This window comes from Poecilia formosa, unplaced genomic scaffold (assembly GCF_000485575.1).
Source record: "Poecilia formosa unplaced genomic scaffold, Poecilia_formosa-5.1.2 Scaffold91, whole genome shotgun sequence".
Lineage (NCBI taxonomy): Eukaryota > Metazoa > Chordata > Actinopteri > Cyprinodontiformes > Poeciliidae > Poecilia > Poecilia formosa.
The window spans coordinates 1,875,672-1,895,814 of NW_006800030.1; the positions used below are offsets into that span (position 1 = coordinate 1,875,672).

Sequence of the window (20,143 nt, forward strand, 5' to 3'; positions counted from 1 at the left end):
TCTTCACCCTCAGTGCCTACATGTCCTCCAGATGCTCCTGCTTCAGTGCAATCAGCCTGCTCATCAAGGTCTGCTGTTCCTTGAGACTCCACCAAATTGCCTCGTTTACTCCTTCCTCCACGCTGCATGTTTCAATCATCAGGGTTGGTAATGGGGGGGGGGGAACTTTGTCCTCCTGGCTAGTAAGATCCCACTTCTGACACCAACTGTGAGGGTTCTCACATTAACCAGCCAGAGAGACGCTGAATGGAATTCAAAAATAATCTTAATTTAAAGTTCAAAAATAATCAAACAATGAAGAATTGGGCCCAAAACTGAGGTCAACATAACAAACTACAACTCAGGTGGTAACACAAAGAACTTGAGCACAAAACTGACCTAACAAACAAGACATGAGGGGAACTTAAATAGTGGCTGATCAGACCACTGCTGACACACAAGGGGTAATTAAAACATACAAAAACTTAAACAAATACTAATCAATACAATACCAAATCTTTAAATTAAACAAACATTAGACTGAAACTACCAAATAGAAGAAACATTAAAGAAATGGCCAAAATAAATTAAAGAAAACCAAATTTCCTCGTCCCTTGGGAAACAAATGGAACGGCCTGCAGAGGAGGTTTTGCCAACCATATATGGATGTCAATTAGCTGGAGCTCTTCTGTGACCCTCCAGCAGCTCCAAAGGAAACTGGTAACTCAAAACAAATAAATTAATTTGTTGCTTTTAACAAAAATATAAAGAATTGACAAATAAAGTTAACTAAATGTGTGCACTGCAAATAGTTAACTAAAAGGTCAGACTAATGAAAATCATTTTTAATAAAAATCTAAACTATTCACCAATTAATGTCTAAATTAATGTAAAGGATAAACAAACAAAATGATCACCATTCAGGTCTGTGTGACAGTAGGGTCAGCTGTCACAGTCCTGTTTTGCTTTGTGATCTGCATAAACAACAAAATGTGACTTTGGGGTGACTGTATTCTCCAGCTCACTATATACAAACTATTTTAATCGTACAATTTCTTTGGACAGAATTGCAAAGAAGCATTATAGTACTTTGACATATCTTACAGCTTTTTGAACATGCAGTTTAAATTTTGTTGTGCAAGGATAAAAAATTACTGACAATAGATGCATGTCATGGATGACTTAAACCTTCCCATGTGGAAACTAATTACAGTAATGCATCTATGGAGAAACTTTATTTTTGAGTTTAATTTGCTTCATTGCTGCAGCTCCTGCTCCCTCAACAGCTCTTAATGATGATGCAAACAGTTTAAGCTGATCTCAAATCTCAGTAGGTTTGTGAAGTGTTATTAATCTCAGTGACTTACTGATTTTTAAGCTAAAGGCTTTAGACACAGCCTTTGCTTTGTTGGTAAATTGTATGTCTAACCAAAGAGTCATTGTGTAGGCAAAAGAGATTCACATCAGAGTTTGAAAGGAAGGTGCAGTTCTTGGAAACAGACTTTGTAAATGAAAAAGGAAGAGGCAAAGAAAGTGAAACCCAAAAGAGGAAAGTGAAACTGTTGCATCACGTTGTACAGCAGTGCTCATAGTGGCAATGCTGCTATAAAACAGGACTGCCTGCTGCATCAGAGCATCAGCAGCTCAAACCAAAGACAGACGCTGAGGCTGACCCTGAAGCTTCTAGACCCACAAGATGAAATCCGCTGTGATTGGATTTGTGGCCTGCCTGTTTCTCCTCTGTGCTCAAGGTACTTTGAGTTTTTTTTAGAATAATTGAGTAAGTGTGTGGTGGGAAAAAGGATAGCTTGCATGTATGAAATGTCACACTTTTGGGTTCTTTGTTTTTCTGACTGACAGAAGATCAGGATGTAATGAGACCATGCTTCTTCCTTTCTTCCACAGCTCAGCCAGCCAACAGGTCCAATAAATGCAAGTGTTCCAGCAGCTTCCTGAACAGGGTCCGACTGCAGAGCATCCTCACAGAGCCTGTTGTTTACCACCCAAGTACCTTCTGCCCCCGCACTGAGATCATGTAAGTTCTGTTTTACTTTCTGAGTGATGCAAAGCTCGGGTAAACCCACTCTGCACTGTTCATCCCTAATGTGGGTCCTTTGTTGTTTTTTTCTTTCCTCTAGTGTTACACTGGGAAACAAGGAAAAGTGTGTGGATCCAAAGTCACGAATTGGACAGCTTATCTTGAATCTGAAGAACAGGTAAGATCAAGTGAAATGCTCCGTCTCTGAGGAGATTCTGTGAAATTATTCAATGGGGTATGTTTCAGAAATCTGCTGTGTCGTCCTAACAGTCTGGTCTTTGTTTCAGATCCAGAAAAACTGGAGCTGTGTACACAACGATGGTTCCAGCTCACACTTCCACTTCAGGCTCAACACAGCAGGCGACATCCAGACTGTAGAACTCAGTTCTGAAAGCTGAAGGTGCCGAGCACCAACTGTGCTTTTCTGTTTCACAATAACACCACTCTAAATGCAGCAAATGTAGAAAATACCCAGTGATTATGATGGCCAGTTTCTTTACCTTCTGTATACTTTATTATTCCTTGTTAAAAAGTCTTTATATAGAGATACAACTGTACAGTTTTTATATACTCTACAGCTTTTAGAAATTTTTCTACTATGGGAAATAAAAACAACCTCATACTTTTTGTGTCAACTCTTTTTGCACTCCTCATGTTGAATGTGTTTTCAGCTGGAGTGGAACTGAGCTGCAAGGCCTCCAACGCTACTTGCAGCTTTAATTAAAATGTTATCGTTTTTAAGAAGTGACGGAGAGCAGAATGTCACACTGAGATCAAAGCAATGCAGTTTATAATTAGATCAATGATCTATTTGCTGAGGCATTCGAGGTCCAGTGAACATGCAGTAACAGCAGATGTTGCAAGACGTTCATTGCGCGTACTGTTTATACACATTACTTACTGTAAGTATTGGTTTCTTGAGTTTTATGTTTAAAAATTGACTTGTAGAAGCATTCCTGAATTTATTTTATAATTATTTGTATTATTTTTGGATTTCAGTCTTTAAAATATCAGAATGTACAAATAAATATATTTTTCTGTCTGTCCGGATCCATCATTTTCAAATACTAATCAGATATTATGATCAGTTATACAGTAACTAAGTAATTTCTTGGACAGACACTTTTTACCTTTACTTGAGTAAACGTATGTTGAAATAGTGCTACTCTTAGTTGAGTAGAACTTTTGAGTAGTCTACCAACCTCTGATCAGCAGCAACCAGTCATGAATTTTCAACCAAGACAACAAAAATAAGAATTAAAAGACTGTAACATAAGGGCAAATATACAGCATAAGAAAAAAATGTAGTTATTAGACAGGTGTCCAACAAGGATCATTTTCTGAGTCTTCATGCTAAATAATTTCTAAAAAGTACAAAATCTACCTGAATAATTGCACATAAAAACAATGAAATACAAAGAGTATGGTAGAAAATGTAGAGTGTAGTTGGTCATAAAGTCTAAAAGCTGCTGGAAGGATGCATCAGTCTGTCAGTAGATGGCGCTGCATCAGTAAACTCCTTTAAATCCAGAATGAGAAAAACTCCTTCCCAGGTTCATGGGAAACAACAGTTTCTTTTCAAAGGTAACTGCTGAGGTTCTGACATCGTCTTAGCACACCTGAATACCACAGCTGCAACCTGACAAAACTGCAGCATTTGTAAAATAGTTCATGAATGTTAATGCTTATTAATTAAAAAAATAATTACTTTCTCTCTTTTTCAATAGCAGTATGAACTTCAGACCTAGCTTTGGCTAAATAAACATTGACACATTTATGTTTTGCCGTTTCTGTCATACCCCCCTCAACCCCACCCTCACAGTTTCTTGGAAACACATCTGCTGGAGGAAAAACGAGAACAGAAAGTAAGATGAACTCAGTGAAAAAGCAAAACAGTTGTGTCAATTTTTCTTATGGCTCTGACACTTTCACCACCTGATAATAAAACAACAACCTGCTGTTATTTTGGATTAAAATAAAAAGTAAAACAAAGCAACTTCAGTCAACCACTTCAAATAGCCATATGGCACAAGCTTCTGAAATTCTTTCAAAAGGTAAATTACATGTTGAAGGAAGAAGACTGAAATGTTTTTTTCACAAGTCCCCTTAGTATTTTTCTAGGAGCAAAATATATTTTATCTTAATCAGCTGACTGCTTTGCTCTGTTTGCAAGGAAGAGCTAAATAGTTTTATCAGACATGTCAGATAAGAGGAAATATAACATAAATCTTTCATATAGTTTTGCATAAATTACACTGTACAACTGATATTCCTGTCTCTTTACATGCCCATATCTAGGCATGTATTATAAAGTTGACTGACAATGAGATTCTCTAAAATTCCTGCCAAATGGACAAAAAAAACTTATAAGGGTAAAAAAAGGGATTTTTATTTAACTTAACTGAGTTTCTTTTAACTCTGAGGAAACTTTACACCATTATACTCCCAGTCAAGCAGTGTCAGAGAGATTGAAGTTCTAGTCACACAAAGTGAGAACAGCAGCCAGATATAAAACTGATGAATGTCTTGTTTGGAGTCTTTTATTTAGTCATTAGTGAATACAAAACTGCAAAACCAACCATGTCAGTAATCCACAGTGTAAGAGAGTACAATGAGATTCTGACATCACATCCAGTTGGATATGGTTCAGAACCATTTCTAAAAATCATTCATTTTTTTATAAAAGAATCATCAAACAGGAGTAAATATTAGAATACCAACAGAGTGAGAATCAGTACACAATCCAACATGCTTAACATCAGCATTTTCTTAGTAGATAAAAGACGCATTTAATACTTTGTCTCAGAACACAGTTTGGAGTCTGGCCATCTTTTACACGATGGTTAAAAAAGTTGAGCATTCCTCACAACTGTAGCCCCTTTCAGGTCATAATTTCAATCTGTAATCTAGCAACTCTGATCTGAAAGAGGTTCCAACTGATCTATGTGGCACATGAGACTTTTAGTTTACTCACCTCCAAAACATACAAATCCATCAAGAAATAGCCATCAACACTGACAACACCAACAGAAAAGATTAAGTAGATGAAGTCTGAAAAGCATTCAGATTAAAAATGTAACAGTCTCACCACCACAGATATGACTAAGCCTTGGTAAAATAAAACTTTCTAAACTGTAACTTAACCTCCTCTAAATAAATCAATATATTAAATCTGATAAAGTTGGCTGAAGGTTATGTAGGTTAAATGTATATGTGTTGTATATAAGTGTGGCTGCAGGCCCAACATGCCTGTGTGGGCCTGTCAAAGCAGGAAGTCTCTGCTAATTCTGCCAGTTTTGCAAACAGCAGCAAACTGAAATACTGATCAAGCCTAAGCATGTTGGCTTTGGACCAACCATTAGCTGCTGGCATCACATTTCTTAAAGAGAAATCACATGGACACACACATGCATGCATCCTCTGACATGCTCAGACTGAACAAATGGGACTTCCTGTTTGGAAAGTCCCTGAAGAGAGTGAGATGTGTGTGAGCTGGACCGCTCAGCGCCTCCAGTGAGAGTCCACAGGACATTCAGAGGTCAGTGCTGCTTCCTGTCTGACTCACTGGAGTCAGACAGGAAGCAGCACTGTTAGTAACAGATATGTTAGCAACATTTCTGTGCCAACGGGTAGTTAGCCAACAGGTACAGATATTAAGTACCTGTTGGCACTTGGGTCTGCCAACAGGTACTGGTCACATCATCACCAGATCTGGTCAGAGCAGATCAGATCAGAACAGATCAGGTAAGGACCTGAAGGACTCCAGCAGGGGGCTGGTTAACACCAGTAGACCCTGCATCCAGAACCAACCAGGCCAAAGCGGTTTCTTTGGCCCAGTTAGTTTGGAACCTCAAGGCCGAGTCAGGACCGGACGGCCGAGTCGGACCCCAATGAAGGAGTCAGACTCTGAAGGTGGAGTTGGGACCCAGCGGCAAGTCGGACCCTGAGTCTGTCCCTAAAAGCCTAGTTGGACCCTGACAGCCCAGTCGGCAGGCAGCAGGCGGGACGCGGCCATCGGGACAGACCCTGACAGTTAAGTTGGGAGTGTGTTGGTCCCTACTGACCTGTCTGCAGTGGGTCGGCATGGTCTCCCTGTGCATACATGTTCTCACTGGGTACTCCAGGTTCCTCCCAATGTCTAAACACAAAACACTCTCAACTTTCCTCAGGTGTGCGTGCGTGCTTGCATGGGAATGTGTGTAAGTTCCTTTGTCTGTGTTGTCCAGCGACAACCTGATGACCAGTCCATCTTTCAGGCTGGGATGGCTTTTAATTATCTGGGTTTGATTTATGGGACTATTAGCACCAATATCCCTATATACAACACACAATACACACATCACCCGGCAAAATTAACAGCTGTGACTCTCAAAAGTTTACACGCTCCTGTTAAAAAGTTAAAATATCAAAATGAAACCATGATAAATTGTTTCAAAACCTTTTACATCTTCAATGTGACATAAGGCCTCTATAATGCAAATGTTATTTTGGTGGGGACAGGGATGGGAGTGGGGGGAATATAAAACTTAAAAAAGGACAAATAACCTAACATAAGTGGACACACGCTGACCTAATTCTTTTAATCCAACAGATGATGCGGTAGGACGACTCCTACCGCATCATCCAGTCTGCAGTAGGAGTCTCTACAGCAGCCACATCTTCACTTAGCAGTATTTACCCTGACAGCCTGGATCTGAACTCCGTCAGATCCAAAACGTTCTGTGTCTGATAGTTTACACTTCAGTTGATCTGGATCTTGGACTCACAGCGGGAAATCTTGGCAGCAGAGACCTGAAGTTTTTGGGTAAAGGTTGACTGCTAACTTGATCAGTCACCTTTTCAAAAATCCCTCTGCCATCTAAAGAAAAGCAGCCCCACAGTATGATGCTGCCACCTCCATGCTTCACTGGTGTTCTTTTGGTGATGCTCTCTGTCCATGGAAAATTCAAAAGACAGCTGAAGTCACAACATACAGCTCCAGTAGGGAGCTTCAGGTAAATGACGCAAATGTCAGGACACTCCTGCTAGGACAGCTGAGCTGCATCAGGTTCATCAGTGTTTGGTGGATCAAAAAGTGCACAAAACAAACATTTAGTTTAACAAGGTGCACACTTACAACCAAGCTACTGAAGATTTCTCCACTAACTGATGCATGTTTACCATTGAATTGTACAGTATGTATGTCTCATAGTGGTGGAAACAGTTTTATCATTATCTTTTTATATATGTGTTGATATAAATGTAAAACACTGTCAATTCCACAGGACTGTGTATATTTTGATATCAACAATAATTTCCACTTAGAGTGCACATAAGTTCATATAACATTGAATTTGCATGATTTCTTGAGTAAAAAGCCAAGTCATGTGCCAGTCTAGCACAGATATTAGCTGTGGATATGTCAGATGTGAGGATTCTGGGTTAGTCTGGCTGCCTGTAGAGGGCTGAGTGTGTCCTGAGGCGAGCTGCATGGTTCCTTTCCTCTGGATGCAGCTGGGTTTATGAGTTAGCCAGCAGCTGGCCAGGCGGACGCAGGAACACCACCATCACTGTGATGTTATCGCTGGACCCTGCCGCCTTGGCATCACCTACCAATCTCTCAGCAACTCTGTGTCCCACTCCATCTTCAGCATGTTCTGGTGGAAGACTCCCTCCAGTCTCAGAGTCATCAGCACCCCGGAGCGCCTCAGCAACCAGATCTGGGACCTCGGAAGGTTTGATGGCATCAAAGAAGCCATCACACGCCAGCAGCACATAGTCCTCGTCCCCTGACAGCTGGATGGTTGAAGAATCAGCGTCCCCAGACACATACGGCTTCTGGTCGAAGTCGCCTGGATTTAGGGATGTGAATGGGATTAGCAGGTCGGAGCAAACTCACAGCAGATCAGGCAGACAGAAAAGCCTCTTCACTAAGGAAGCTTTCAGTTGCTCTCTTTGTTTCCCACACAGAGCCTCTTCAGGCTTCTTCAGCAAAGAAAACTGGAGCAGTTCATTCTGAGGCTGGAAAAGCTCAGCAGTGCCACCTCCTGGTTATTATTAAAGGTTTTAGAATTAATGCATGGTTAATCGTTTGAAGGTGTTGTTCACTCCACTTTAACACTTCAGTTGCTGTTTAATTTGAAGTTATTTCTGTCTGAAGTTAATGAAATTATTTTTGTCTGAACTGCCCAAGTCCCAAATTGTTAAAGAGGAATACTTATAAAAATATACATAGTTTTACATCTTAAATAGCAAGTTTGTTGTTTATATCTCAGATTAAGACTTGACTCTAAATAGAAAGTTAAAGGATAGTTCAGACTTTTTGCTGTGAGATTCTGTGACGTCATTATTAGCAACTGTTCTACCTGATGTAAAAAAATGTCATTTTACTGCGAGCATGTTGGAAAGAAAATCCTTTTTCAGAGTGTTGAATGCCAACACATCATCTGTTTAATCTGACTTTTAAAACAACTCAAGATGACAAATTTCAGATCATTGGGATTTAACACTATGCTAACAGAGATTAACAGTCTACAATTTCACAGCAGAGCGTTGCTGCTGCATGTTAAGCCGAGTAATGTCTGTATTCCTGTGTGAAGCTCGGTTAGCTGAGGTTTCCGGCTGCATCAATCCACCAAACCAGATACAAACCGTCAGGAAAAACTGGGTTAACTTTTGTGCCAGTGGTGCAGCTACATTGAAAAAGTTTTGTTGCTGTACTTTTCTAGGTCTCATTTGAGGACTCGTGAGTAGTTCATTCATCAAGATTTCTTATTATCTTTATGTTCAACAAATCACAAAAAACAGTGTGGAAAAAACAACCAATCAGAGCCAAGAGGAGAGTTCATGAGTATGACGACATGTCCCTTTCTAAGGTTAACTGAATGAATGATGCTGGAAGTATTTTTGGGCTCAGGAGTTTCAGAGTCTCTGTAAAATCTGTTCATGAGATGCAAGGATGCTTTGGTTTTCTACCTTTGGCAAGTTTTCAACTTGGTATTTGGGCCTGGTTGTTTAAAAAAGGCCTTCATTTCAGACATCAGTGTTCTCACTAACATGTAGCTGCAGGAGAACAGCAAGTTTTACCTACTTAATGATTTTGATTCTTTTTATCACCTATCAAATAAAAATTGACTTTTAGTTATAAGGTTCCTAATGAATAAAAATATGCAACTAGATAAAAATATTAAATATTGCAAAGGGTACATTTTCAACAACATAGTCACAACCATAGCTAAAGCTTTTTCTAAGTGTATTGTAGCTTGGCACAATTCCGTGTTCTCCGTTCTGGTTGGTTGAGGATGTCTTACCAATGGCTCTGGAGACAGCATAGGTGCCATTAACTCGCCAGCAACCCATGAAGGTGATACAACCCCCAAGATCTTCTATTCTCTGTTTTTCATCCTGTAAAACAGAGAACAAAAATAACATGAACATCTGACTCCTGATTACTGCTGGATCAGCAGTAATGTGCTTTGATCCCAAACAGTTCAGAAAAAACAATGAGAAAATGTCGCCATTCAATGAGGCTTGAATGGCGTCTTTAGTTTATTCAGAAGTAAACACCTCGTCAATAATCAAATTGTGTTTTCCTGATGATGAAAATACTAAACATTGCAAGTTATTTTGTTTAATAAGATTACAGAGAAACCACCAACTTAATTTAATGATGATGTTTTGTTTTGAGAATGAGCTGGTAGAATCTTTGTCAAGTTATGTCAACTCTAGTTTATTTGTATAGTGTATTTCAGCAACAAGGCAGTTTAAGGTTCTTTACATCATAAAAACACAAAATACAAAGTCATAGAACACAATTGCAATTGAAACATTACATTTTGTCAAGTGCCATTGTTACACATCAGACTGTTGATAATGTTTCTGATGTTTCAAAGCAATCCCAAACAGGTGGGGTTTTAGTCTAGATTTAAAGTTCTTTTTAAATGGAAGGTTAATTGTGTTGACCTTTGGTAGCTTCATGTGGCACACGAGTCCTGCTAAAGGAGATATTATTATTATTATTATTAAATACACAAACAAAATTAAAAGCTAAATAGTGGAGTCATATCTATTAAAATGTGGTGAATCAAAAGTTAGCATAGCTGACATCTGAAAGTAACAATTGTCTCCTGTGAATGTTTCAAAAACTTTGCATCTCGGTTTTGACTAAGGAGATGCATGTTGACTGATTCTTCTCTAGATATTAGGGACGCCAAGGCAGGTAGAACAGGTTCCAGCAGTGACCAATTCCAGGCCAGAAAAGGCAAAGTTCTAACACTCAAGAGTTACACATAATTGTTGGTTCCATAACCATTTCCTGCCCTAAACAGATTCATACATAGAATAATCCATAGCATGCCATAATTGGTGGATGTTCCAATTAAATACTACATCATTATCAACATACATCGTCTGGGCACCATTCAGAACAATCTACACTGAGGGAGCCATCTTCTTTGTGCGCCTGCTGGTGTGAGGAGGCAGACAGATAAACTGGCCAGTTATCAGCTGAAGTCCTGTCTGGTCTGACCCTAATGGTCGTTATTATCTAAACAACAGAGTCACAGATGATTTTCTACACATTTCTGTCCTTTTAAACTAGCACTTAGCTTAAAGTGCTAGTGGTAGTTTAAAGGGGACTTGGACCAGGCATCCAGGACCCACTTCTGAATGATAACTTTCCTACCTCAACACCTCAAAAAGGGGATTTAATAACCAATATATTCATAAATCTAATAAATGTTGTTTAGATGTGGAACTACATGCTCTGTGTTTGTGTAGAAAACACATAGCTCAGTAAAAATGTGAGAGGAATTCAAAGACTTCTAAGGTCACTGTTGTTAGGAAGAGTGAAAAATAAATTCCTAATTGTTTCAAATTTAAAACCTGACTGATTCAGTGTTATTTAACTATATGACAACCAGAAACAGGCTGAGATAGTGTCAGTGACTTTGTCTCAGACATCATTGTTGGATCTGTCCCACATCCCATATTTGGAATATGAGCTCTTGCCTTCTTGAAGAAGGTACATAATCCCCAAAAAAATAAACTCAGTTTTTTAAAATTCTCTTCGGTACATCATTACTATTTAAATTTTAATCAAAATTTTAAATAGTATGAAAGGTGTGCAGTAACCTGGGTAATCTGTTGTTGTTTTCGATCTGTGTGTAGTCTACGTTTTTAGCTGTTTATATGTGTTGCATGTTATTGTTAGTTTGAGCAGCAGCAACTATTCAGTGCACACCCTTGAGTCCACTAAAAATTTCTCACAGGGAACAATAAAGTATATTCTATTCCATTCTATTGTACCAGTGTCATTTGTTGTTGGCAGAGCAGGAAACAAAGCAGGAAGAATTAGTAGAACAAGTACCTCTCTCTCTGGTTTGTGGGGGTCCATGAGTGTGACAACCTGTCCTTTTCTAACCAACATTGCCTGAGAGTCTCCGAGCCAAGCCACGGTCAACTGCTGGCCATGAATCAGCACGGCCACTCCTGTGCTCCCACTCCGCAGACGCTGTTGACACAAAACTCCACATATAGATTCATCTGAAGCATACAGTGTGGTTCATGGAGAGAAAACAACAGCTTGTAGAACATAACTATACCTCTCTCTTGGCTTTGTGTCTGAACATGTTGTCTGTTTTCTTGAAGGCAGTTTTAAAAGCCATGCTGGTGTTACTCTGCAGTGTCTCCTGTTTGCTCAGAGTAACATGGAGATGAGTGGCAGCGTAAATGGCAGCATCCACTCCCCCGTGACCGTCGAACACAGCGTAGTAGGCCCGCTCTACTCCATCCTAGATCAGGATCACAGCCAAGCTGAGTGACAATGGAGAACACTGGCAAAGCAGTGTTTACTTTTCAGGGTGTTTACCTGAATGCCAAAGAGCTGGTTGAATTCAGTCAGCGCCACATGCTTGTCCTCCATCTTCCTCCTTGTGTTCTTGATAGCATGAACAGAACACTGAAAGCTGGGAGGAGGCAGGGAGGAAGGGAGCTCCTGGTTCCATCTGAGTGCTACACCTATCAGATGGTTCAGGAAGAGCCGCTGGACTGCTTCCGACTCGAGCACTGGAAGTAGCGCAGAGCCAAAAATAAAAATTTGAATAAATAGCAGCAAACAAATATATTAGTAATTGATTATCCTATCAATTGTTATGTAGATTAATCGAGTAATCAGATAAAAAAATTTGACTGCAGATTTTTCATTTACCCAAACAAGTCTTTTCATACAGTATTAGAAATGCAAATAAACAAATAATTGAATTTTTTTTTTAAATAAGACAATAAACATTTTCCAACCTAAAATAAATAAATAAAAACAATGTGAATTCTTCACCTTTTGTATCAAGGGATGCATCTCCAGCTAAAAAAAAATCTTCCAATATTGACATGTGAAAGCTCAGGCCTTTCTGCTCAACTTAACATCAACTCGACTTACATTGTGGGACTGATCTGGTCATTAATTACTGGCTCATAATTGGAAAGTAAAAGATGCTTAATAGGAGATCGTTTTTTTACACAATTTGAACCACGTAAATCAAACAATTCCAATTGGGAGGTTTTGGATAGAACACATTTACATGCAAGTAGGGTTTTTCATCTTAAAACCAAATGTATATACCTTTCGTGTAGTTTTGATTTACTTACTGCCCTGAGTATGTTGTTCTTTCACCAAATGGCATTTATTTTTTGAGTCTTTATATTACAGTCAGACAATGATTAATCTGACTAATTGCTTCAGTCCTAAAATAATACCCCATTCTTATTTTTGCTACATGTAACAGGCAACTAAAAAAACAACTTACAGACAACTTTTTCCTCATCTTCCAGGTATGCCTGAGCTTCCGGTGGACAGTGAAACGGAGACAGGTCGTCCTTCAGAAGCTGGGTGACCGCTGCTTGGCAGAGGAGGACCCTGAGGCCTGAGGGAGCTCCCCTGAATCACACAGACATGCACATTCAGATCAAGTTCTGAACTTGGGCAGCAAACAGCTGGACAGATAGATGGACATAAAGCCCAGAATAGAAATGTTTGCTCCAGAAAGATCTAGACCCTGAAGAAGTTTCATCAATAAGAAGCAGCAGGTAAAGTCAACAGTGAAATAAGTCATCTAACACTCCTGGCCCTTTACAAAATGCCATATCTTCGAAAAGAAAACCGAGTTTAGGAAGCAGGAAACTGGTGAAACAATGGTGTTTCTGTAGACAGGATATAAGCTCTTCCTGACAGGGTAAAGTGGAAAACATATCGGCATGTCAGAAAGCACATGAGCTTGTGATACATTTTCTAAATTTTACATACTTATTTTACTCATTGTTTTCCAACTAAGGACTAATCAGTTGCACTGCTATCAACAAGCAGCACCTCTTCAGTGTGAAAATTCTTATTCCTTAAAGACGACTTAAAAGTTGGCTTAAAAGTTCACTTCCACAGATGGAGGCAACATATGCTACTGCTGCCACAAGATGGCATCAAGACACCATCTTGTGGTGTTGTGGTGGTGCAGGAGCAAAGCACGACCCGCATATTGAGGCCTTAGTCCTCATGGCAGTGGTTGCAGGTTTGATTCCTGGCCTGGTGACACTTGCTGCATGTCTTCCCCCTCTTTCCTGTTGACCTACTTTCAAATAAAGGCTACTAGAGCCAACAAAATATAAAAAAAGACACCATCTTGTTTGGCGTTGGCCAATCTTTTTCAAAGGAGGGATTAGTGAGAGATCCTACCAGCAAAAAAAAACATTCAGGCTAAGGTGGTGCTGCTGGGTCATTCCGTTCATTACTGATCTCACCTGGTTTCATAAACTAACCTCAATAATCAAATAAATGAAAACTAAGGAACTCAACCGGAGTTTCTTTTTTGATTCTCCAATCCAAAGACAGAAAAAGAAGGTTGGTTGGAATGATGGAATGAAAAAACAAAAACTAAAAATCACTGGGATCCATTGAATAAATTTCACAAGTATTCTTAAACATATTTAGTTTCTTTTATTCATTTTGTTTCAGCCACAATATTATTCATGTTAGCATTCAATAAAGGCTCTATGTATATGGCAATTTATGCAAATTAGGTGATGATACTATTTAGCAAATTTTAGCTATTTATAGGACAGCCAATAAGCAATCAAGAAAAGGTAACTTTATTTATGAAGTATATTTATACACAAGTAGGGCTAATTAATCATTATTCTACTGATCAGATAAACAAATTGGCACATTCTGCAGATTTATCAATTAACCACTTCAGCCTTGTCTATGCAATATTAGAAATACACTAAAAGATGCAAATAAACAAATAAATCATTTTTAAGACAATAAAATAAACATTTTATTACCTAAAATGCAATAACATTAATCCTTTAGTGAACACTTGATCATTTGGAGCAAAGAATGGATCTACAACTAAAAGAACACTTTTAGCATCAACATGTGAAAAGCTCAGGCCTTTCTGTTGGCTGATTATCAATACAGTGTAGGGTTGATCTGTTGACTAGTTCTTAGATTAATCATTTAATAATTGAATAGTGAAAGGTGCATAATAGGAGTTTTTTTGTTTTTGTTTTCAAGAATTTGAACCAGGTGAAGCTAAAACTTGTTACATGAAGAGTTTCGGGACGAAAACAGAGCACTTTTTTATCATAATGAAAAATGTATACATTTTTGTAAAGCTTAGGTTTAATTACTGCTCTGAGTTCAGTAGTAATTAAAAGGCTATTTGTTCAGCAAATGGCCTTGTTTTGAGTCTGTACTCTCCAGCTAACCATTACTCAATTAATAAAATAGTTGACGATTATTTTAATAGTTGGTTCATCATGATTGTCTTAGCACTATACACAAGTTAATCCAAAGTTACTCAAAGAACATCAAAGGAAAGTATTAATGAAACGTGATAAAATACAGAAATTGAAACTAATTCAAACGGAACATTAGCTAACTCTATCCTCAAAAGCTGCAGTAAAAGAACAAAACAAATGGAGCTGTAAACAATAGTTAGAGTTGCTAGCCTAGGAGTGATTTAGCCTAGCTAAAGAATCAGAATCAGAATTCCTCTTAATGTCATTCTACACAAATAAATCACAACGAAATTTAAAAAAACAGCAATTCTCCAAGAAACATCCTGAACAACTAAGATGTTAAGAATAAATAAATAAATAAATGCTCCAGTTCCACCTCCAGTCTGTATGCAGCCTCATCTCCTCTAGATATAAGCTCCACCACAGTGGTATCATCAGCAAACTTCATGACGGTGTTGTTTGGGTGGGTGGAGCTACAGTCATAATTGTAGAGGGTACATAGTAGGGAGCTTAGCACACAGTCTTGTTGAGAGCTGGTGCCGGTGCTCATTGCTTAGGGCTGGTGGGATCCTACTCTCATCCTCTGGGAGCTGTCTGTCAGGAAGTCCATGATCCAGCAGCAGATGTTGTGGAGAAGATCCGGGTTCACCAGTTTCCTCATCAGTCTGCTCGGACTAAAGGTCTCAAAAGTCGAGCTGAAGTCCAGGAAGAGCAGCCTAACACAGCTCCTTTACTGTTCCACGTGTGTCAATGTGGCGTGCAGAGCGGAAATGATGGCATCGTCTGTAGAGCAGTTGGTTCTGTATATAAACTGGTGGGGGTCTAGTGTGGATGGCAGACGTGAAGTGATATGACTCTGAACCTGTTTCTCAAAAGCACTGCATGATAATGGGGGTTGGTGCCACTGGCCGGTAGTCATTGAGACTGCTAATGTTCGTTTTTGGAAGAAGGATGATGGAAGACTTTAAAGCATGGTGGGATGGAGCATTGGGTCTCTCCCTCAGCAGTTCTTTGACCTCTTTGTTCATTCAGGCCTTCTGGTTGGGAAACACCAATGCAAGCTCTCTGAATATTTTGGTTCGTCAAATGGAGAAACTAAAAACAACCAGAGATTTTCCATCTTCAACCCCTTTAACAGTCGAGAAACTGATAAACTGTCTGTCCAAGCTGATAACATAAGGCATGTTCTCTGCCAGCTCTGCTGATGGCAAATGTTTCTGAGGTTTAGAGAAGTTAACACCTGAATTTTTTCTTTGCAGGACAATAAAAGCTATTTCTAATAAATCTAACAATCTCTCTTTACCTTAAACCCAAAATATAAAAAAAAAGCCGGCCAGCATTTCCAAATCAAACAGAGGTTAAAAGTTAAAACAAACAATACAGACCAGCTTTGTAGTATTCTGTTCAGCCTTCCTGTTAGCTGCTGAAAAGTCTGAATCTTTCTCAAAAAAGAAAAGCATACATCACGTCACTTTATATTCTGACTGTTTACATAGCATAAGTAGCTTTTCTTTTAGAACAGTAGTGGCTTCCCCAAGCAGAGTTAACAGTGGATCATTAATGAGCAGTGCAAGGGAGAGCTGCTAAAGTATGTGAAGAATGCAACACACAGACAAGTACACGTAGGACTGGTGGATAAAGGATAAAGGATTTTTTTTTAAAAAGCTCAGGGAATCTAACAATCTCTGTCTAACCAGGTGTGTGATGTGTAGGCTGAAGTGTATTTAACAAACATTTAAAAATGAAAGCTAGCTTTTAAAGACATGGGAAATGTCATCCTAAGAGGTTTGAGAGATAAAGTTTTTAAAGGGTATTCATAACTTGGTGTGGTGTAGTGTCATAAGCATGGTGGATGAATGCTACAAGCAAGAGCAGATTTGGATGTGATTTCACTAGTATTGACATATGAGGCAAAGTCAGGAATTTAGAGTATTTATGAATGCTGATAAATACTTCAGGAAATGGGAGGTTTGTTCAAAAAACTTGGATAGTCCTCTTGAAACCATTCTTCAAGAGGAGTGTAAGGGGTTATGGTGCATATTACCCACAGTGAAAATGCAAGAGGTGTGGTACACCCTGGACAGGACCCAGTGCAGCCCCTCTTAAAGACAGCGGGACCAAATAAAGAAACACGACTTGTGCTTCTGTGCTTTGATCACATCTTAAAGGCAAGACTCAGGTCCTCCCAGTGGCTTCCTACAGCAGCATGCATGCAAGCTCCAAAACTGTTTCTATATATTATGTTGAAGGTAGCAAAGCTAAATTCCCCAGCTGGCATGTGTAACAACCAGCAGGTATTGAGGTCCAAGCCAAAAGAATGAATGAAGTGTATATCCATACCGAGCAGCCAGCAGCCTCTGGCCCAGCTCCAGGCTCTCTCCTTGCAGCTCCTCCAGTGAGACTCTCCGACTCAGGGAGCTGACCGGCAGAGGAGCGTCTTCTTTCAGAGCAGCAGGGAATTCCTCCACAAGCTTCTTCAGGAAGCACTGGGCCTCCTCCTCCTCCATTCCAGCCACTTGGGATCTCTGCAGACTGCAATCTGATGAACAGCTGATAAAAAAAAATTACTTTATTGAACATGTTTAGGTCAAAGATATGTAGACATTCATCATATATTAAAACAAAAAGTTGTTTTTTTCATTGCCAAATATTTGATGACAGTTAACTAGCAAATAGCCAAATGTATGCTTCAGTTCAGAGATGATAGTAACTCAAAATGTAAGGATTTATTAATCGTGTATTATTAAAATAGATTATTATTTTTACAAGTAAATTACACAATTATATAAGCACGTACACAGGTGGAAACATGGCTTTAATCATAAATTAAGCATAAACTGAAATATGAATACAAAACAAACCATATCTGTGTCAAATGTAATGTAGAAAAAAAACATGGTTATTACTGTGATGTTACAAATTAATAACTTCACTAAAATGATCCAACAACATATATGTTAGTTAAACTGGTAAATCTATGTCACAAACTCCAGCAAAAATTGTCCAACCCAGGTTTTCCCAAATTAAAGATGGGAAATAAATTGGGATGGGGAAACGGTCCTGCATTGTTCATTAGAGCAGCAGGGCTGAGCTCAAATCATTTCAGCTTGATGTCTCTCTATTAGAGCTTAATCTTCAGAAACGCCCGTTTCCTGGGAAGATTCTGTGATATGACAAAAACTTGATAAACAACTTTCAAGCATTTTTGTGGAGCAGAATTGCCGAAGTGGCTCATATTGCTGAACAAAAATAAATTACAACCATGTCGGTATGCAGGAACAGGAAGTCGTGTTGCTTTTTTTTTTTTTTTTTACTGTTAAACACAAGCTTCCGTAAATTACCCAGCAGAGACCCAGCCAACACCTTTCAAAGTGAGCATGATGCTATCCCGTATCGGAAATCAGTTTTGAAAAACTTAAAGTGTCCTTAGAAAACAACAAAGGAAAGCCTTCGAACGCGTCCTTAAGTTCTCGCTGTGGTTATCAGGTGAGCCTAGCTCACAAAGCGAACAACTAAAGATGGATAAGTAACGGTATAGTTGAATCTGCCTTAGAAAGAGAAGAAAGCTGGAGAAACTCGGCGAGCGGAATACGGACACCTTAGAATGCTTCTTTAAACATATGGTTGGTCATGTTCACACAGAATTGTGTCGTCAGAAGCTAAAAACTCGAATGGGTGAAGAAATGCTCATTTTTACCCAAGCAAAAAGTTGTGTTTTCGTCTTACCCTGAGATAGAAACAGTTCCTTTGTAGAATAGTGGTACAGAAACACGCCCTTCAGTTACACAAAGACGAGAGGAGATGCATTTACCACGCTGTCTACTTCCACTACCCGCAGGGACGATGAAAACAACGTCTGAACTGAGCGAGTACTATCCATGGTGTTTACAGATCTGCAAAAAAAAAAAAAAAAGCTCCGCTTTACGTTGGACCCTTCTGCTGAGAAGGACCTCGTTGCAGCAAACAGTAAGGGGTGGGGACAGACCACATGGCAGACTAACACCATATTTGGAAATGGGACCATTGCACTCCGGAAGTGAAGGTGGCGCTATTTTCTATATTATCCGCTGCCTCCCGTTTTAATTTTCTTTTGAAATCTGTGATATATTCACCTATAGGAAGCGGTAGTGTTTTAACTTTTCCATCTCCCCGGTTGGTATGGATACATGAGCTACAGACAAATTAAGAATACTTTAAATGGCAGGTAAAATAGATGGTAAACAGTGGTGACGTCAAAAACAATTCTGTCTCAACTGTTTGCTGAAAGAGAGTGGAAGATCGCCAGGAATATTTTGGCAAATAGCATCCATTCTTTTTTCATGAGTTTGAACCGCTGAGCTCAGGAAGGCGTTATTGTGTCTCTGACAACTAAGAACATCAATATGATGTCATTTAGTCACAGTGTAAAAACCATTAACAAAACTACGTGACAACATTTGCGTCATGCAAAGTGTTGTCATGTTACTTGTGGTAATCTGTTTTTGAGTTAGTGCCATAATCACCTAACCTGTGCAAAGGAGAAGAGGTCTGGACTGTCCTTTTTTCACAGTTCTGGAGTCAGATAAAAAAAAAGAGAAAGGCAGCAAATTCAAGCTGCCTGAGGTTCAGCATTATGTTTCACAGTCAGTGATGATTTCATATGCTGCTGTAGTGTGTTTGGAGCCACATGCTCCGTGCCACGCTGCTTTGGTAATATGATTAATATAAAAGAAGACCTGAATGGGTCCTGTGTGCAACTACTGTGTAGTAGAATGGGATATTAGTGCATGTTTCGGTTTTAAAAATCTGTTATTTATTGTTCTAATGTAATAATGCAGTTTTTCAAGACACTGAATTTTACGTTTTCATTAGCTCTAATTAAGGCAGATGCTGCTCAATCACTTAAGCTATTCAAATCTACAACATCATCTCAATATAATCTCAGTGCTAAACATTTCTAAAAACAGATTTGTTCAAAGAAGTTCCATGATTGATGAAGAATTTCTGAAACACGTCACAGATGAGTGACTAAATAACACTTTGCAGCATGTCTGATGGTCAAATAACCTGAATATCAGATTCAAAACAGGAGATATCTATTTTGTTGAGCTCATTATTCAGCTCATTTATTTCTAACATCAATAAAAAAGTTTTATTAATTTAAAATGTTGCTTTACTTACAGTTGTTAACCAAAATGCAATTAATCATTTACAGACCCTGCAATTAACTTGAAGAAGAATCTTCATCGAGTCTCACCACCAGGTCGAATCCATTATAATCGAAATGAACAAAAACAAACTCTTGAAATATATCATTCTGTCAAATAAATACAAGTTTCACTCCACATCAACTGTTTAGCATTTTATTAACTAGTATAT

The 20,143-nt window shown here is 38.9% G+C and overlaps 2 protein-coding genes across 2 annotated transcripts; one reads left to right on the forward strand and one right to left on the reverse strand.

Moving 5' to 3' along the window:
- Positions 1–1,555: 1,555 nt before the first annotated feature.
- On the forward strand, positions 1,556–2,642 carry LOC103141944 (C-X-C motif chemokine 11-like). Its single transcript, XM_007557778.2, has 4 exons — positions 1,556–1,730; positions 1,885–2,014; positions 2,118–2,195; positions 2,305–2,642. Exons 1-4 carry the CDS (start codon positions 1,676–1,678, stop codon positions 2,393–2,395), a joined length of 354 nt encoding a protein of 117 aa, XP_007557840.1. The 5' UTR covers positions 1,556–1,675; the 3' UTR covers positions 2,396–2,642.
- A 1,897-nt stretch (positions 2,643–4,539) lies between these two features.
- Positions 4,540–18,832, reverse strand: ppm1f (protein phosphatase, Mg2+/Mn2+ dependent, 1F). Its single transcript, XM_007557779.2, has 8 exons — positions 18,512–18,832; positions 17,126–17,335; positions 12,799–12,929; positions 11,865–12,061; positions 11,599–11,787; positions 11,364–11,507; positions 9,307–9,400; positions 4,540–7,848 (listed from the first exon to the last, which is right to left on the reverse strand). Exons 2-8 carry the CDS (start codon positions 17,290–17,292, stop codon positions 7,517–7,519), a joined length of 1,254 nt encoding a protein of 417 aa, XP_007557841.1. The 5' UTR covers positions 17,293–17,335; positions 18,512–18,832; the 3' UTR covers positions 4,540–7,516.
- Between the last annotated feature and the right edge of the window lie 1,311 nt (positions 18,833–20,143).

Bases quoted from the DNA above. Each gene is read 5' to 3' on its own strand.
- LOC103141944 (XM_007557778.2), top strand. From the start codon at position 1,676: ATGAAATCCGCTGTGATTGGATTTGTGGCCTGCCTGTTTCTCCTCTGT. The intron at 2,015-2,117 runs GTAAGTTCTGTT...TCTTTCCTCTAG, and splicing joins TGCCCCCGCACTGAGATCAT to TGTTACACTGGGAAACAAGG. The intron at 2,196-2,304 runs GTAAGATCAAGT...TCTTTGTTTCAG, and splicing joins ATCTTGAATCTGAAGAACAG to ATCCAGAAAAACTGGAGCTG.
- ppm1f (XM_007557779.2), bottom strand. From the start codon at position 17,292: ATGGAGGAGGAGGAGGCCCAGTGCTTCCTGAAGAAGCTTGTGGAGGAA. The intron at 11,788-11,864 runs GTAAACACCCTG...ATCCTGATCTAG, and splicing joins ACCAGCTCTTTGGCATTCAG to GATGGAGTAGAGCGGGCCTA. The intron at 7,849-9,306 runs GTAAGACATCCT...CCCTAAATCCAG, and splicing joins TGCTGTCTCCAGAGCCATTG to GCGACTTCGACCAGAAGCCG.